Source organism: Cetorhinus maximus, chromosome 12, assembly GCF_964194155.1.
Source record: "Cetorhinus maximus chromosome 12, sCetMax3.hap1.1, whole genome shotgun sequence".
Classification (NCBI taxonomy): Eukaryota; Metazoa; Chordata; class Chondrichthyes; order Lamniformes; family Cetorhinidae; genus Cetorhinus; species Cetorhinus maximus.
In genome coordinates, this window is record NC_135890.1 from 113,079,457 (window position 1) to 113,097,775 (window position 18,319).

Sequence of the window (18,319 nt, forward strand, 5' to 3'; positions counted from 1 at the left end):
TATTCTTGCATATCTGTCCTGGTGAGCGCATGGCAAAAAGCTTTGACAGCATGTCTCTTTATTCAGCAACACCAACAATTGTATTGAAATTGATCCTTTGAATATTACTAGTGAACATGTTGGCCTATCAGATGAAATTTTAACTCTTGGGGCCAAGAGTTGGGACGGTGCGAAGTTGGGCAATTTTACAGTAGTGGAAATAGACGGTCTTGGTAATGGCATGAATATGAGATCAGAAGCTCGTCTTGGGATGAAATGTGACACCAGGGTTGCAAACAGCTTGACTTAATCTCAGACTGTTGCCAGGGAGAGGGCTGTAGTTGATAGCTAGGGGTCGGAATTTGGAACAGGGACCAAAACCAATGGCTTCAGTCTTTCTAATACTTAATTGGAGGAAATTTCTGCTCATCCAGTACTAAATGTCAGCCGAGCAGTCTGATAGTTTAGCAACAGTGGAGGAATCGAGAGAGGTGATGTGGAGGTAGAGCTGGGTGATGTCAGCGTACATGTGAAAACTCAGGGACACCAGAGGTGGAAGCAGAAAGAGAAGACATTGCAAGTGATTCCTTAGCTACAGTTAGATAGATAAGAATGGAATCAGGTGACAGCAGTCCCGCCCAGCTGGGCGACAGAGGAGAGGCGTTAGAGGAGGATGGTGTCAAAGACTGCAGACAGGTCGAGAAGGACAAGGTGGGGAAGTTTACCTGTGTCACAGCCACATAGGATATCATTTGTGACTTTGAAAAGAGCTGTTTCTGTACTGTGGCAGGGATGGAAATCTTTCTCATGACATCATGATATTTTTCCACTTCCCACATGAGCTATCTTCAGTCGGTCTGAGTGAAAACCATTAGTCATAGATAGAATTGAATTGCTGGATGAATTTTGTTTTTTGTTCTGGATTTGGTGTTTGCATTTATTTGTTCAGAAGCAAGCACAAGACCCATAAGGTTAGACTGAAGGAAGAGACTGAGATAGGGATAGCAGGGATGGTGTTAGCACAGGCTGTTGGGGATGGGAGGGATGGCACACGTGAAGAGCTCCCGGGTGAGCTGGGCTTTGAGAGTGCCACAGCTAGGGACAATGGCGGTCAACGTTGTTCCTGCTCATCCTGCCCCTGCTTCTGCTTCTGTCGTTTTGGCATTACAGACTGACATCCGTATTCCACCAACATGTTTTTTATGAATATGGTTAACAATGTGTTAATGACAAAATAATCTGTTTTTATGATGTTGATTGAGGGATAAATATTGGCCAGGATACTGGGAATAACTCCCATGCTCTTCTTCGAAATCGTTTCACGAGATCTTTCACATCCACCTGCACTTGGGCTTAAGATCTCATCTGAAACACGGCACCTCTGACAGTGTAGAGCTCCCTCAGTACTGCATTGGAGTGTCAACTTTGGTTTATTATGTGCTCAAGCCCTGGAGTGGGACTTGAACCTGGGACCATGTGGTTCAGAGGTGAGAGTGCTACCAATTGAGCCACAGCTTTGCCTCTCCTGGTACTTCTTGCTGCCCAGGTGGTGGTAAATACTGGATCCTCATGATGGCAAAGTTCTGCAACATGCAACAGATGACCACAAATCTAGGTAATCAGTCAGGGCTGTACTGCAAAGGCCCTGATGAATGGTCTGGCAGCAGAAACATTGTTTCAGCACATCAATGGGTTTGTTCAAACACCTTTTATTGTGGTGACGTGTCCCTTATTGTAAACCACCTCACTTGCTGTGCCCAGGTACCTGACAGGAGTCACGAACCAAGTCTCAAGTGAATAGTCCTAGTCACCCAATAGCCAGCCTTAACAAGAGACTTGATAGGGTAGCTGCTGAGAGATTGTTCCCGCTGTTTGGGGAATCTAAAACACGGGGACACAGTCTCAGGATAAGGTGCGAGATTAGGACCGAGATGAGGAGAAATTACTTCACTCAAAGATTTGCGAGTCTTTGGAATTCTCTACCCCGGGGATTGTGGTTGCTCCATTGTTGAATATATTTAAGGTTGGGATAGACAGATTTTTGGTCCTTCAGGGAATCAAGGGATATGGGGAGCAGATGGGAAAGTGGAGTTGAAGTCCAAGATCAGCCATGATCATATTGAATGGCAGAGCAGGCTCGACAGGACATGCGGTCTACTCCTCCCCTATTTCTTGTGTTCTTGTGTAATCTGATGGCCTGTTTGGAATAAAGGTGGCACAGAATACTGGCGGAGGAAGAATGAATAATAAATGCTGTCAAGAAATCAGGTACAAACCTGCACTGTCTTTAGTCACAAACTAGCTGGACATTGATGGAGTGAAATCGCTTTCTATTGAGAAAGATGCATGAATGGTGATGGGTAGCATGAAAGGCAATGAATGTGCGATCTGGGGAAGCCCGAAAAGTGGGCAAAGCCTAGTGCTTAACAGAATAATAAAAGCCTTGTGTGTAGTCTTATTGTTTGTCATTATCTCCTATTCAAAATTTCTCCCTATCTCTCTATTCCAGATGCCGGTATCACTCAAACTTGCGTCTGCCTCTCATGTCCTCTCACCCATACAGTCAAATCACGGTGGAAACAGCCTTCGACAATCCCATCTATGAGACAGGCGTATGTTGCTGGTTTTTTTCCACTAACGTAGGAAAGGGTTTGGTTTAGGTGTCTCTCTCTCTGGGTCTATATCCTAAAAATGGTGAGGGTGGGGGTGCAGAGAGGGGAAGGAGGGGGGTGGGGTGTGAAACATTTAGAGGTAGCTGAATATTTCTTTATTCTGGTGAAGCCAAGTGTAACCACTGTCACTGAACATTATGTGCAAATACAGAGAAGATGCGAAACAACAAGAATAGTGTGTTTATGTCCTTTTGTTACAGCGTGCCATCCGGTTATATGTTGATAAGCAAAGCTCAAAATGTTCTTCCTAGCAACCTTATAAAGGCAGTTAGATGGAAGCATAGGTTCATCTAGGAGACAGTACTGTAAATGTGAACCACTTGCTCACTTATCCACCAATATTTAATTCGGAATTGCAATGAGAGTTGATGCATTTTTATTTGGAGGGGTAGTGGCATCAGAATTTTATGCTCATTTGGGTGATGGATGGTAATGTTGAGAATGATACTCTTAAGACTTTTGCATTGCTGAAAAGAGAGACATGTTGCCAAAGCTTTCCATCTTGCACTCATCAGGACAAACACAAGAATGCCAAATTTCAAACCATCACAATAACTTATATTGCAGGAGAAAGGGGAGCTAATTGGTTGGCAAGTCCTTTGACTGGCCAAGGTGTTATCATGGAGATAATAACAGGGAACAATAGGTTCCCCAAGCTCCCAGGTCAAAGACTTTTATTTCCTCAGTGTCTCAGCAGATAAATGCAATTCGCAGTCTGGTACCAAACTGTAAAGCCTAGCAAAGTCCCAGGTCCAATCCCTGCTTTGAGCTGGTTGAGGCAGCCAAAAGAACTATACCAACTGACCATAGTATTCCTGGTATAGAGACAGGGGACAAATCAGCCTTGGTCCTAGCTCCTGGTCATTGTACAGAAGCCCCCATGCTGAACAGCATATGGGTGGTAGGCATTGGCAGAACAGGATTGTGGATCTCAAATTGAATAGTCCGCCAGACTCTAATTGATTAGGTTCACACATGAAGAATACCACTTGGCCAAGAGCAGTCAGCGCCAGCATGAAGAAACACTGTGAAAAAAATTGCTGAAAATGATAAAAATTGTCACATCCCTGCTTCACAGTTATGTTTCAGTACCTGTAAAGGTCGGAATATAGCAACATTGTAAGACGTCTTTCATTGATAACTTAGAATCGAAGAATAAACAGCACAGAAGGAGGCCATTCGGCCCATTGTGCTTGTGCCAGCTCTTTGAAAGAACTTTCCATTATGTCCCATTCCCCTCCCCTTCCCTCATAATCTGGCAAATTTCTCTCCTTCAAGTATTTGTCCAACTCCTTCTTGAAAGATACTGTTGAATCTGCTTCCACCCTTCTTTCCGGCATAACATTTCCAGATCATAACAACTTGCTGTATAAAATTCCCCTCCTCTCGTGTAAAATTCTCCTCCTCTCGTCTCAGTTTCTTTTGTTGGTTGCCTTAATGGTGGTTCCCTTCAAGGTTTGAGGTTGGCTTAACACTCTTATCATTATTGCTAAGGCACATGAGAAAGAGAACGCCAGACATATTGCTGTGTTTTTCCTCCTCTGTTTGATTTCAGGACACAAGGGAATACGAAGTTTCCATATGAATACGCCCATGGAAGAGGCCGGGAGAGTGGGATTCCTGCAAACGGCCAGAGTCTTCCCAGTGCTCAACCCAGAGAATGATGCTCCTCTGTGCTTTCTAATCCAGAATAGAAATTACCGACATTCCAGACTCAGCACATCCCCTAAATGTATCGCACCCAGCTGTGTTCATCTGAAAATGGATCTTTACAGCTCGGCACGGGAAAAGCTCCCTCAAAATCTCCAAAAAATACATTTGGGTTGAACGGTTTAGGTAAAATAAAAATTTAAAAATTTCAATTCAGAAGTAAAACTTGACTATGTAAAGAAGACCAAAACAGGATTTTTTAAAAATGGAGATTTACTTTTGGAATAAGCAATTCCCCCAAGTTTAGATTTTGTTTTTTTTTGAAGTGCATTACTTAATTAATAAAAATATTCCTTGTGGCTGCGGTGACCTTGCTGACTGGGAAAGGCTAACCTGTGTCCCAGAGAAGCTCTGTAATTGTAATAGAGAGTGGTTGGAGGAGTCACTATTCGGATCAGTCCCTCAGAAAATATATCGTCACTCACCCTGGCACACTATGCACGCGGAGGCAGACACCCTCCGGCATCAACATCACCAGAAGGGGCAGGAGGGAAGAGGATCCAAAATGGCAGTATTTCCATAGGGCAGGAAATTGGGGGTCCCCATTTTAAAAAAAAATATAGCCTCAAGGAATATTTTTACAAATGGCTTTTGACATTGGTTCAGCACCTTGAACAAAAAGTATTCCATCTCTTTTAAGTCTCTGCTAAGGACAGGCGTATATTTGCCTTTCGATGGGTGAATTGCTTGCAAATATTTTCTAAACGTCCCCTTTTTGCCTAACTGTACACACTCTGTGTACGCACTTTCCCTGTAAATATGTATATGCAGGCACATACATGTGTATACATGCACGTACTGTATGTCTGTGTATATTCATTAACAGCATATGTGTGTGATGTGCATCTGTGCAAGTATATCCTTACTGTACATCTGCAGAATTCATGCATACGTGTGCTAACATGCACATTTTGTATCTGTGGGTCTGTTTACATATATTCTCCTTATATAAGCAAAGCACATTACACCAGCACACCCACATTGTGCAGCATTTTCTGCATTTACCTCTTGCTAATTATTTATGAAGAGTTTTATTCACACACAGGAGAATTCTACTCTAGTTGCACTAGTCATTGTGATCAGACACAAAATGTTTTAATATTTCTCTCCTTGCCCCGGATGTATAATATTAAATAGCAGAGCAGTTTAGCTCTAATGTTGAAGCAAATTTACACAGTGAGTAGCTAAGCCCTTTGGATCAGGAAGGTTTGATTTTGATTCTCAGCTAGCTGATCTTAGTGTGAGTGCAAGTTGGAGGTGCTAGTATTGCCCTCTAACTTAGGAAGTGGGGAGAGTGGGGGGTGGCGGGGGGGGGGAAATGTGTGGAGTGGAGGGGCGGGGTACAATCAGCTCAGATTCTCACTTCTGATCACTGTCTGCAATCCTGGACAAGAGGCTGCAATAACAAACTGAGTTGTGATGCTCACTCGACAGAACAACCTTGGCGACATTCTGTCAGGGTTCACAAGTGAAGAATTGGCGCTAGACATTGTAGCAGGGAACAAACAGCACTTCTGTGACTCAGCACCTTAGGAGGGAGGAGTAGATAGAAAACTGGCCTCCTGGAAGGAAAGAAATAGGGTGAGGAAGCAGTATTTTAAAAATAATCCATTCCTGCACTGTATGCTGTGTGGGGAGCATCTGACACATCTCAATGCAGCACCTGCTTACAGCAACAAGACTGTACCTGCAACTTAACCAGATAAAATGGCAGCCCGGCTGTTGTACTTGTCTTCTTCCTTATGAGGAAACATCTTTCCTACAGTCAGCGTGTTTGAGGCTGGAGATTGACTAGAGGGCTGTGGGCGGTGTGGATTTGTCAATGTATTCTTTTGCACCCACAGTGTTTCAAAATGCAGTATTAGTGTGCCACGGATTCTTGCTGTGATGCTTTTAAGGTGTATTATGTCGACCTTATTTAAGAGGATTTTGCTGGGTTTTATTTTGTGTTCTGAATCAGGGGAGACTGTTGTGTATGTGAGCCAACTCCTAGCATTTGCACTGCTAAATCCGCTTTCTTTGTCTTGATGCTTGATGACCATAGGTACAGTTTCTCATAGGCCTGTGAGTACCAGCAAGATAAGAGAGCCATATTTAGCACTGTGGACACAGGTCTGCTGGATTTAATTAAAACAGCATCAGTATGAAGGCAACTGTGTCCAGTTTGCTGTTTGTAATGGCTTTAGTGGGAGGGTCGTGATGGCTCAGAGCTGAATGCTCCACCCCAGAGCCATGCATAACAGCACCCAGGTTAGATCCCCAGCTGACCTCAGTCAGGCCTGCACTATGGACTGCTGCAATTAACTTGCAGCACCCATAGGTTTAAGCAGGGGGGATATAATCCAGGGCTCCTGCTTCTGATCGTGATACAGTAGATGCTTGGTAAGGATAGGATTAGGTTTGGCTGAGTTGCCACCACAACCTGAAGGCTTACTCAAACTCACTTGTCAAAGCTATACATGAATAGAAGTTGCCTGGAAAAGGTGAGGAAGCCCAAGGAATTGTGCTCCAGTGAAGAGGGGTTCAGGAAAAGATAGGAGGGCAAGGGGAAAAATAAAAGGAAATGAACTGGAGAATTTCTTTTATTATTTCATGGGATGAGGGCGTCACCGGCCAGGCCAGCATTTTTTGCCCATTCCCAATTACCCTTGACTGGCTTGCTAGGACATTTCAGGAGCAAGATAAGAGCCGAATCACATTGCTGTGGGCCTGGAGTCACATGTAGGCCAGGCCAGATAAGGACGGCAGATTTCCTTCCCTGAAGGACATTAAGAGAAACAGATGGGTTTTTGAGAATAAATTGGCAGGACAATAAAATAAAAAGAAGTAGCTTGATGGGTAAATATGGTGCGAGGGTGCATTGTATTCAGAGGCCCTGGCCAACTTCAAACTATGATCTTCGCCAAGCTGGTATTAAGGAGTTTACATCAGGCCTAAGCATCCATGAGTATGTCTCTGCCAACGAGTGCTGCCCAGTGACTCCTGTTTGAAAGTGTGGATGGAGCTTAACTGATACATTCATACTGCCATTTAACTATGCCCGCCTGGCTGAAACCGGGTAGATGGGCAGTTAAAACTGCTGTGATGCCTTACCCACCGATGCCCTACTCTCTTCATGCAGTCTTCGATTTTAACCAGCTCTCTGAGCAGTCAAGAAGGACACCCGGCAGAAACTGGCAAGGACTCTTCTTTAATTTATGTAAATTGGGCTCCAATTATGTCATTCAGACCCGGCTCCACGATTCAGAGCGGTGAAGCTGTTGTGGTCAACCTACTGGAATGAGGGGCTGAGGCAAGTGGTCCAAAAAGGCTGGTCCTGACAGTTGTCTTCTTACTTTGCTCGTGTGGGACAAGGAGGAGGAGGGTTGCTTACCAGAGTGCCAAGCTTCCTCCCACCCATCACTGGGCCTCTGCCCTCTGGCCAGCTGCTGCTTCCTGTCAGTCAGGAGCAGGAAACTGTCATGCAGGGGAAGCCAGGGATTAAAATAGAGTGGGCTTCATGCATTTTAGGTCAGGGTGGTTTGCGACACACCTTGGCCCCCGCTTGCTCCATTCCTGCCCAGGTGTGAAACCGGGGCTTCACTCTCTAAATTCAGTTAAAAATTGGGTACTTGGGTGACTAATCAAAGCCAACCACGGCCCATGCAAACGATTACTGTTTCCTACTGCTATGACGTAGAGACAATTCCCATAGATGTAAATATATGTCAAAAGGAAGGATCACTGTATGTCCCCACATAAACATCTCTGCTTCTTTAACTTATGGGGATTTTAATACAATAGGATTTTGGAATCAGGAAATTTGTGTTCTGTTGATGAATGGTCAGGAAACTTGGCAAAATTAAATGAATTGATTACAATTAGATTTGCCAAAATTGGAATGACTTCACTGTTATTGTGTAAGTCAACCAATAAACAATTTACTTGAACAGAATTACATGTACAATTCAATCTATCAGGTTCAGTAGATCTGCAATGTCTTAATATTTCATAGAACCAGATTTATGCACAATAGAACTTGCTACATGGAGAAGAGCAGTACACTACAGGCCCTTTAATTGTTCCTTATAACATTTGTAGCCTTGCTGTTGTTATTCATACATTCTGTTAATTTGACCATCATTTGTCCTTAGCATGCCCAACAGCCATTCTGGATGCCAAGTTTTCCCCTGTGGCTTTGTGTCATAGGGAAAAAAAAATCACATTTATAAAATTCTGGTGATTGACGTTTTCTTAAACCGGACAATAAATTGCGTGACCTTCTAACCCAAGAGAGTGTTTTACTGAAAGGTAATGCAGCTCTCATTGGTTTATAATGTGCTGTGTGGGGTGATGGGGTCAGATTAGGACCAGAATTTCCTTTTAATTATGATTAACTTTTTTGTGGGTCTGGCTATTTGCAATATTCAGATTCTTATTTTTAACATTAGATTTTTACTGTCTGCCTGAATGTTTGTAATTTTTAGACTATTATCTCAATCCCTGGACATGACACGGCAGTGGTTTTCCAGCACGTGGTTGTGGTGGTGTGTTACGGTTGCACTTTTAAATGCATGTTGCAGTCTGGAGCTATGGATAGTGATGGTAGAGGCTTCAACTTTCCTTCCACCCGAAGGAATCGCAATCTCTCCTGCTCTTGCTGCTTGTCGTTGTTGTGTGCTGGAAGGATTCACAAGTTGATACTCAACCTGTTTGGTTGCATCGTGAACACACCTTCCTTGGCCATCAAGTCCTGAAGTGGGACTCAAACCCGGAGCTTCTGGCCCAGAGGCAGGAACATTACCCAATGCGCCACAAGACCTCCCTCAGCATGTGGTATGGATGACTAAATCACCAATTGGTTTAAGGAATTAATCCCAAATTGACCATCCATCATCTCAAAATAATTTTTCAGAGTAGGAGAAGGCTGCTAGGCCGATCAAGCCACTGCTTTTAATTAGCTTTCAACCCTATTTGTCTTCTCAACCTTTTCCTCAATCCCTTGTCGTTCCAGACACTCAGCTAATTGAGTTTTATGCTGCCAACATTAGTGGCCTTCCCTGATCACAACTTTTTGGGCATTGCCTGGTATTGAAGCTTTTGCCACAATGAACAATTTGCCTTGCTCAACTTCATCACAAGATGATGCAAAACATTGAGTGGGTTCCATACTGATTTGGCCCAAAAAATCCAGCTTCGCACTACCATCATCAAGGCGATCTAAAACATGTAAGTCGTCCAGGGTAATGTCAAACATAGCATAAGAGCACAAAACTGAAAGTATTAAAAGCACATTAATCATCCAGAGTAATGTAAAAGGTGCAATGGGCTCTGTAGAAGGCAGGTTTTAAAAACTGAGAGACTTCCATAAATCAGTCAGGGTATATCCCATATAGACTAGTAGATTCTTTAATTTTGATGATTCTGTTGGCTGAGAGGGTATATTAATGTATGGTAAAAGCCCATTTTCTGTAAATGAGCTGAATTGACATAGTCGTGTAGCTGCGTTGCTGTATGTGAGCTGTGAATAAAAGCTGACTATATGGGATATAACCTGACTGATTTATAGAAACCTTGCAATTTTAAAAACCTGCATTCTACAGATTCCAGTGCATGTTTTACATTACTCTGGATGACTGATGGGATAAGAGCATAAAAACTGAAATAGCCCATCAGTTCTGTCATTGTGTTCTTTTTGCTCATTTGACAACTTGGGAAAAATATACGATTATATGTGTATAAAATTGGGAAACTTCAAGTGAGATTGGAGACCTCAAAGAAAGTTTCCCCCACAAAGGGTGGTCAATAATTGGAATAAACTCCCTTCAATATTAAGGAATCAGGTCCTTGGTTAGTGAATGGTTTAGGGAGAGTTTATCACAAGTCAAATTATGATTAGTTGGTTATATGAACCTGATTGAATGAGCTTTTTTTGTCACTTTTCATATTTTTTGACAACTGATCACACTTTTAACAAGACATTCTCCTCCCAATGTTCTCCTTCTATGCAATCCCCTGATGGCACACACTCATATCTATATAACACTTCGGAGGGAATGATGTATGGCTCTCAAAGACCCAAAATTTGGTCAATTACTTTTTCCCACCCAAGCCAGGGTATCTTTGTTTCTTACTGTACTTTCCTTAACTAGGACAAAACAACTAAATCAAAAACAGCCAGGGAAAGAACCTGCAAGCTTCTTAATCTGTATGGCAAAGTGACAGCTCCTACATCCGTTCACACAATCATCTCATTTTCCTTCAAATTTACCATATGTTTAGCTTTTAGAAACTTCTCAATTACATTCATAATTCTTCTTTCTTCCATAATCTGTTCAATTCAAAACCAGCAACGATAGGGCCCATTTCACGCTTCTCAAGTGTCTTAGCAGGCAACTAAGTGAGAATAGTACGACGAAAATTCACAAGAATGGTTCCAGGGATGAGGAACTTTAGTTATGAAGATAGATTGGAGAAGTTAGGATAAAAGAAGGCTGAGAGGAGATTTGATAGAGGTGTCCAAAACCATGAGGGTTCAGGACAGAGTAGATAGGGAGAAACTACCCCCACTCAGGAAAGGATCAAGAACAAGAAGGCCCAGATTTAAAGTAATTGGCAAAAGAAGCAGAAGTGATATGAGAAAAAACTTTTTCATGCAGCGAGTGGTTAATACAATGCCTGAGAATGTGGTGGAGGCAGGTTCAAGTGCAGCATTTGCAAGGGAATTAGACTATTATCTGAAAAGGAAGGATTAAAGTGAGAAGACAGGAGAATGGCACCAAGTGAATTGCTCATTGCGAGAGCCAGCACAGGCGAGATGGGCTGAATGGCATACATCTACGCTGTAACAACTCCGTGATACAGTAATGTCAAAGTTACTACTCTCAGAGTTGAGGAGTAAATGAATTGAATCCCATCATCTAGATGCCCCAAGAGAATCAATTACTTAATCGGCAGATATGTTTTTGAGGCTGAGGGGTGATACACAAAGATTTCCAGGAGTGGAAGATTTGGAGTAACGTGCCATCATTGACATGGTCAACACAAGTCAACCCTGAGAGTGACAAGGAATAACAGCAAGTACTGCTGCACATGCACATGCTGATAATGGTGTAATCGACAAATCTCTTCAGAAAGTGAAAGAGCTCTGATGGTACAATGTAATAATTGAGTTTGCTTGGTACAATAGTGATACTGAGCTGTGGTCTTTTCATTCATATATCTCACATGAATCATTTAATTCATAAGTGCAAGAATTGAAACTCTCCGCTTAATTTGCCAAAGATGATTATCCTTTCCACGTAAAGAATGGCTGAATTGGACGAAGGATAGTCATTCATTAACAGCATTGATAATTTGACACTTGTAATTCAGATTATATTCAAATTTGGTTCAATTTATTAGCATCATAGTACACCAAAAATTCTGTGACCTACCTCCTGTTTGCAACCATGCTGTTTTGCATTGGTTCAGATTAGTTTGTGTTTCAGTCATTCGTAAAGTAATTTTCTAACCTAGCTGCTTATGTTTCAAAAATTGTAATGGATCCTTCATCAAAACTCATCTTCCAAAATTTCAGAACTTGCACATTTCCACTATGTAGTGAATAAGGGGACAATGCAGGAATTGTGGATATATACCAGCGTTTGAGAGCTGTTGGGGAAGATAATGAACAAATAGCGATGTATTCCTGCCAACATCACTAAAAACAGATTATCTGATCATTACCACATTGTTGTTTGTAGGAGTTTGTGGTACACAGATTGGTTACCATGTTTTCCACATTACAACAGTGAATATTGAAAGTCCTGAGGCTGTGATGAGTGTTATATAAATCTAAGCCTTTCCTTCTTTTTCCATATTGTATGTGTGCAAATCAAATCTCCAATCCCTCAGCAAGCTCAATGATACAACACATATTCAGCATGCTGCCTGCATACATATTGGCCAAGATTCAATTATGCTCAATGGACATGTACAGTAGTTCATCATCTGAGCTCTGCCTACTGGATTCTAAATGTCACTGCCAATTACAAGGAACTGATGTGATGTTTATCAGTGAATCATGGAGCCAAAGAGATTTGGAATGTTCTAGGTACAAGCTCTGGTCTTTGCTGAGTTGGCTAACTGCCATTCAGGGAGCTCCAATTAGCTGCAAAGTCCCTGGGCCATGGAAGGAAAATAAGTAGCATGCCATGCAGAAACCGCTGCTGGATGTGCAATTATGTGGACGTCTGGCATGGACGGAATCAGACAAAGTTGTCAGGAATCAATTATGCTGCTGACAGTCAAGGTCAAGAAGCATACACAAAGAATTGGCCACTTCGCTAGGTATCATCAGCACACAATGCTCAAAGAACCATATCCCCATCAAGGGGCAGCATCTTCAAGCAGAAGCAGAGAAAAATTGCACAGCTTTAAAAGGGGGGAGGTTGGAGGAGGCTTGTTTAGGAGCATAAACACTGGCTTAGACAAGTTGGTCCAAATGGCATGTTTCTCTGTTGTAAATTTTCTAAAGGAAGTAATACTTGCTGCATTAAGATTTAAACACTTTGAGATTGGTAGCAATATAATGCAGCTCTTATACAGGAGTAGTCAAAAATGTTGCCACTACATTGCAAGACCTGTAATATAACTGAGGCATTTCCCTCAGTATTGGTGCAATGGCCAATTTTTAAATTATTATTATTTAAGTAAATAGCGCATGTACTGTTAACCACTCATTGCTTTATTATATGCGTACCTGAATATATTTACAAATTAGCAGTTTAATTTAAATTTATACTTGTTTTTTTTAAAGCAAAGTCAGCATTGTGACGTTTTAAATAGTACCAATAGCATCGTTCAGTTTTAGATATTAATATTTTAGTGTACAGATCTCAGTAGGATTTTAATGATACTGTGATATTGCCAATGCATACGTCTACTAAATATAAAATGGATAAGTCAATGGGAGGAAATTACCAGGCTAGGAAGCCATCAAGAAATCCTGAGCAAAATTCACAGAGCTTATGTATGGCATATATCGGAATTCTGAGGCTGCCTTGCTGAATTGGACTGTTCCATCTCGAGGTTTTGACTTTGGACAACATATTTTCCTGTTGGCCTGTTTTAAACACAGAGTTTTTTTGTGTGTGTAGATTTAACGTATGCCATGTCTAGGAGATAAATAGGCCTAATCTGTCCGTCAGTTGAAATAGTAGGAGGTAGGACTTGAGTTGATGCTTTCTTCTCTGACTAGAATGCATGGAAAAGGAAAACTCACCTCATCATTGGCAAAATGAGGTTCTCCTGTCCTCTGGTTCTCATTAGGAAAATGCAGTTGGTGGTATTACTGCTCTATTGCCCTTCTATCTCACTGGAACTTAACTTGAAGGGCTAGTAACCCCTATTTTCATCTGGGCTCAATATGGCTGTGGAAACACCCCTTCAAGGCATGGGCCAAAATATGCAGCATGAGGTCAATAACTCCTCTAACTCTTTATGAATCCTCCAGTTGGTCAAAGGGCAATATTAACAACTTTATGCTATATTAATTGCATTTGAGCCTATTATATTTCAAATTCTATTCCAAGGACATGACAATGTACGCTCCCATCCTATTCTCTGCCTATCTTTGAATTGAGAAACAATGGTTTGTGGTCAAATTATTGTACAGTTTGGAAATAAAGCTGTTAATTTGTGGAAATGTTGCACGTGATCCCATTGTTTGTGGTGTAAGTAGTAATTATGTGCATGACCTTATTTGTGTTGCATCTGATGTGAAAACCAATTGACTGATGGGATTTGAATAGAGCTGAGACAAAGTGTCATCCATCACAACTTTGCTTTTTCCTGGACAGTGATTAGACAGCCCTGTGTGCAACCTCGTGCCTCCATCTCTCAGAATTTCATCCCGACAGTGTGGTCAGTGTGATTCTCCTTTATTTCTCTGTCACCCAGCAACAAACATACCCCTCATGAAGCCTGTCCTTGAGGCCTCTGTAATGGCTGAGAAGGATGCTACAAAGAGGTTGCTTTATAATGCTTCTCCTAGCGTTTGCTAGCCAGTAGCAGCAATGTCTGTTATATCAAATGGCAATATATTGAAGTTGTGCGGAAGGATAGATGGGCAACTAGCTGGATACTCAACTAGCTAGTGCTGCTGGGATTAATTTCTTTCCGACCTCTTGTGGTTGGCCTGTAGTTCTGCAGACCATTTAAAACAAGGTATGACTTTTCCATACATTTGATCTCAAAGCACATTAAAGTGGGATTTAACCATTTAAATAATTGATGATACAGTACAAGAAGTCATCAAGTGACACTGAAGACTAAGTAGTCTTCCAAAATTATATGTTATGTGCCCAAACATTAGTAAGCCTGGTGATTATCATAGGAGAAGTTCATCAATTAGCAATCTCAAAAGATTTAATCAATTATGTTGTGACTGAATCCCTGAAATTAGTGAAGCATGAATCTAACCATATCATTTCAATTTCCTTCTTCTATTTTCTCTTGCATTAATATTTACATGGGTCCTCTCCTGAAGCTATTAACTCCTTCTCTGGATGCCAGATACTCTCCAGTACCAACATTTATGTGTGATCTTGACAGTCAACGCCAGCTGGCTATTCCACTGTGGAGTATTTCACAGCAGAACCCGGCCCTGTCCTCCCTTAATCTCTGCACTTCCAGTCAGGCAACGAGAGGTAGAATTCCCTGCACGAGTTTTGTTCAGCTGTATCAGTGCTCTTCCCTTCGGTGTAGTTGGAGTCAGCCAACAGAACACAGACATGTCATCAAACCTGAACATTACTGGGTTTAGAGGCTCAAAGATGGAGACTTTGGGCAGGATTTTTAGGTCCGCGTGCGGGCGTGATCGGTGGGCCCAGGCGGGGCCGGGGAACAGACCGCCGACCACAATCGGCCCCCGACCACGAGTTCACGCTGGCTGGCCAATTAACGGCCAGCCAGTGTGAAGCGCGCACTGAAATGCTCAGCGCTGCCGGGGTGGGGGGCAGGAGGAGGGTGGGAGCTGACGTAAGCGCAGGCGAGCGCTGAATGAAAGCTCCCTGTAGGCAGAGAGCTGCCTCAGGGAGCTGAAGACTTAAAAGCCAATAATTCAAAGTTTTTAAAATCCAGAAAAAAATTTCCACGCATCACAATCAGCCACCCGCCTGAACATATACGTGATAAAAATTCTGTCCATACATTTTAATTTTTTTTCCTTTAATAACGGAAACCTCATCCCGCCCTTGGATGAGGTTTCATGAAAAATGCAAAGGCCGCCTGGCCGATTCGCCCGTCCACCAACTGCAAGTTTGGACGGACCACGAAAAATCGGAGGGAATTACAACTTTAATTCCTTTAATTGGCCTCTTAATTGTCAGCGGGCGCGCTTCTGAATTTTGCACGCACCCGCTGACCGAAATATCACGCGGTCGCAGGATGACATCCGGACGCTCACCTGACGTCATCCCGCGCAGTTTCACGGCCGATCGGGCCGGGCATGCACCTGCCCACCAACCTAAAAATCCTGCCCTTTACCTCGGAACCATCAGGAGGTGCATGAGGTTAATTTCACACCCAGTTACTCAAAAGACACGAAAGACCTTTGTCCTTTCAAGTAAATTACTTCATAGGCCCCGAATATCCTGATGAGTCATTCATGAGTCCGTTGGGTATAAAGACATTGGTCTGACCCCCAGCCTGGGGTCAGTTAGTTGACCCTCACTGGAGCAGCAGTTGGGGTGTTGCGATTTCTCTAAGTGCTCTTGCGCTGGGACAGAGGCAAAAAATTGGGGAAAAAAAGTAATTACTTCTGATTGCCAGCCAGCGACTGCTGTGGGAAAATGTGTGTGAGTGACAGTTACTTTCACTGTAAGGCCTCCTATTCTAGAAGGGCCTATCAGAGGGCTCACAGTTGAAGCCCATGCATTTAGACATGGTACTGGAATACCATTGATGCCTGTGAATCATGCACCCCAGCCCTGAGTCAGAACCTCAAGATGGGAGAGAAGAAAAGAGGCAAGCAAGGGGAAAAGATGATATTTAAATATTGTGCAAGAGCTAATTAATCAAATGAGTGTTTATGTGTCAAAGAAAAAACTTGGAACCAATTTAACAGAAAAAGCATTCAAAAGACTAATACGCTCGTGAAATAACATGACCTGTTAAAATGGGCCATTTAAATAGCTGGATGTCAATGGACTCTACATGTCCGAATCTGTACATTGCAAAATGATTTGGCAGCCTATTTCCCTATATGTGTGTGTGAACTTCAATCAAAGAATATTTTATTAAATTGCATTAGGAATCAATGATATTTAGTGAAGCAACTCTTTGTTAAATTGGCACACAGAACAAAATTTTGCCCATAACTTGAGACTATTTAGCATTCAGTGCCTCGATGGTGCTAATACCTTCACCGGATATGGAGAGAGAATGCAGCCAAGAGGGTTTAAGGATTTGCTGGTGTAGGTGGTGTGTGCCTCAGCCCTATTCTGTTCTTGTGGGTCTATCAAGAAAATGTTGCCTTGCTGCACAATTCATTTTTAATTCTCAGCTGCCACAAAAGAATTTTTCTTGTAGTTTCATTCATTGTTGTTACTTTGATGTGAATAATAAAAATTCATTTGCCAACAACGACATTTGATTTATTAAAAAAGTGTATGAATCACCATAGAATAAATATACTGTGATGTTTACTCTGTATCAACTGATGTATACGTTTTTAATAACTGTTAGATGCTGAAATGGAAAGATAATTTTTCCCCCATTAATAAAGGTGACAAGGATTTTGACCTTTCAATTGTGGTTGTTGGGTTTGCATTTGAAATTTCTTCAATTTTTTTCCCCCAACCCTTCGCTTTCTTTGGGCGGAATTTTCAGTGCCCTTTGGCTTCGGACATCATGGTGGCCGTGAGCGGACAATATGGTGGGAAGGCCAAAAATCAGCTTCGCAACATCGTGAAACCAGTTTGTGATCGTCCGCTCCAGCCATCAATGGCGGGACGCCGTTCCCGCTGCCGGACATTGGGAACTTCATTTTAATACATCTGCCCTGCATAAGCCATAATATATAATAATACATAATACATAAGCGCTGCTCGCTGGAATCATCCCCCCCACGCTGGATCAGCTGGACACGTCAGCATGATTACACACAGACGTGTTTCACAATTGAACATAAGTGACGTGCACCTGGCGAACTGCACTTCATTCAGGGCTTTGAGGTTTGTTTGCCTACCTTGCTTTGGACAGCACTCACGGTCATCACTGCCAGACTTCGCAGGTCTCTACCTACCAGACAAGCCACAAGGGTGGTGGCTTTTCGATGGCTGCAGGGCAAGAGCTTGCTTAGGGAGGGGGGAGATGTAGCCTCAGGCAAGGGAAGAGGCTGCAGGGCTAGGGCATTACTGGGGAAGTGGGGTATCCCAGGTTGTGTGTGGGGACAACATGTTGATCTGTGCAAGTGGCCTCAAGAGGGTGACGGCTGAGGAGGCAGTCTCCAGAGGAGATGAGGCCAGATGGTGATGTGAGGGTTTGTGTGTGAGAGAGCGAGTAGTGATGTCCCTTGAGCTGGCAGTGAGTGAGATGCCAGTGAGTGTGAGAGTTTAGAGTGATGAGATGGTTACCTTACCCTGGCGGCACGGATGAGATCAGTCATCCTCTTTCTGCACTGGATATCGAACCTCTTCTGTGCAGCGTTGGCACTGACCACCCAAGCCGGAGTGGTGACACTGATGGGCCTGCTGCGGCCAGGATGGGGGTAGAGGACATCATGGCGGGCTCCAACGGTGTCCAGAAGGTGTCCAGGGATGCATCCCTGAATCGGTGGGCTGCAGTTTCTTCCCTTTTGATGCCATGTCTTGTGTGCCGCAGTTCTGGGCTGGAAACACTGAGAGGTGTGTGCGTGGCTGCACTTTAAATATGATGCCCGGCATGCGGGAGCAGTGAGGGGATGGCACGGCAGGCAAATCGGAGGCTGCCCACCA

The 18,319-nt window shown here is 42.9% G+C and overlaps 1 protein-coding gene and 1 long non-coding RNA gene across 2 annotated transcripts in view; both read left to right on the plus strand.

The window, feature by feature from the left end:
* The window catches only part of LOC144687240 (seizure 6-like protein), a 148,714-nt gene extending 143,322 nt beyond the window's left edge, over positions 1 to 5,392 (plus strand). The window contains exons 16-17 of the mRNA XM_078553060.1: positions 2,489 to 2,591; positions 4,207 to 5,392. Coding sequence (XP_078409186.1) covers positions 2,489 to 2,591; positions 4,207 to 4,236 — 133 coding nt within the window. The 3' untranslated portion in view covers positions 4,237 to 5,392. The remainder of the gene's footprint in view (positions 1 to 2,488; positions 2,592 to 4,206) is intronic.
* Positions 1 to 17,132, plus strand: part of LOC144687883 (uncharacterized) — a 379,008-nt gene extending 361,876 nt beyond the window's left edge. The window contains exons 2-3 of the long non-coding RNA XR_013578237.1: positions 7,110 to 7,623; positions 7,787 to 17,132. This is a non-coding gene — a long non-coding RNA (uncharacterized LOC144687883). The remainder of the gene's footprint in view (positions 1 to 7,109; positions 7,624 to 7,786) is intronic.
* The last annotated feature ends 1,187 nt before the right edge of the window (positions 17,133 to 18,319 follow it).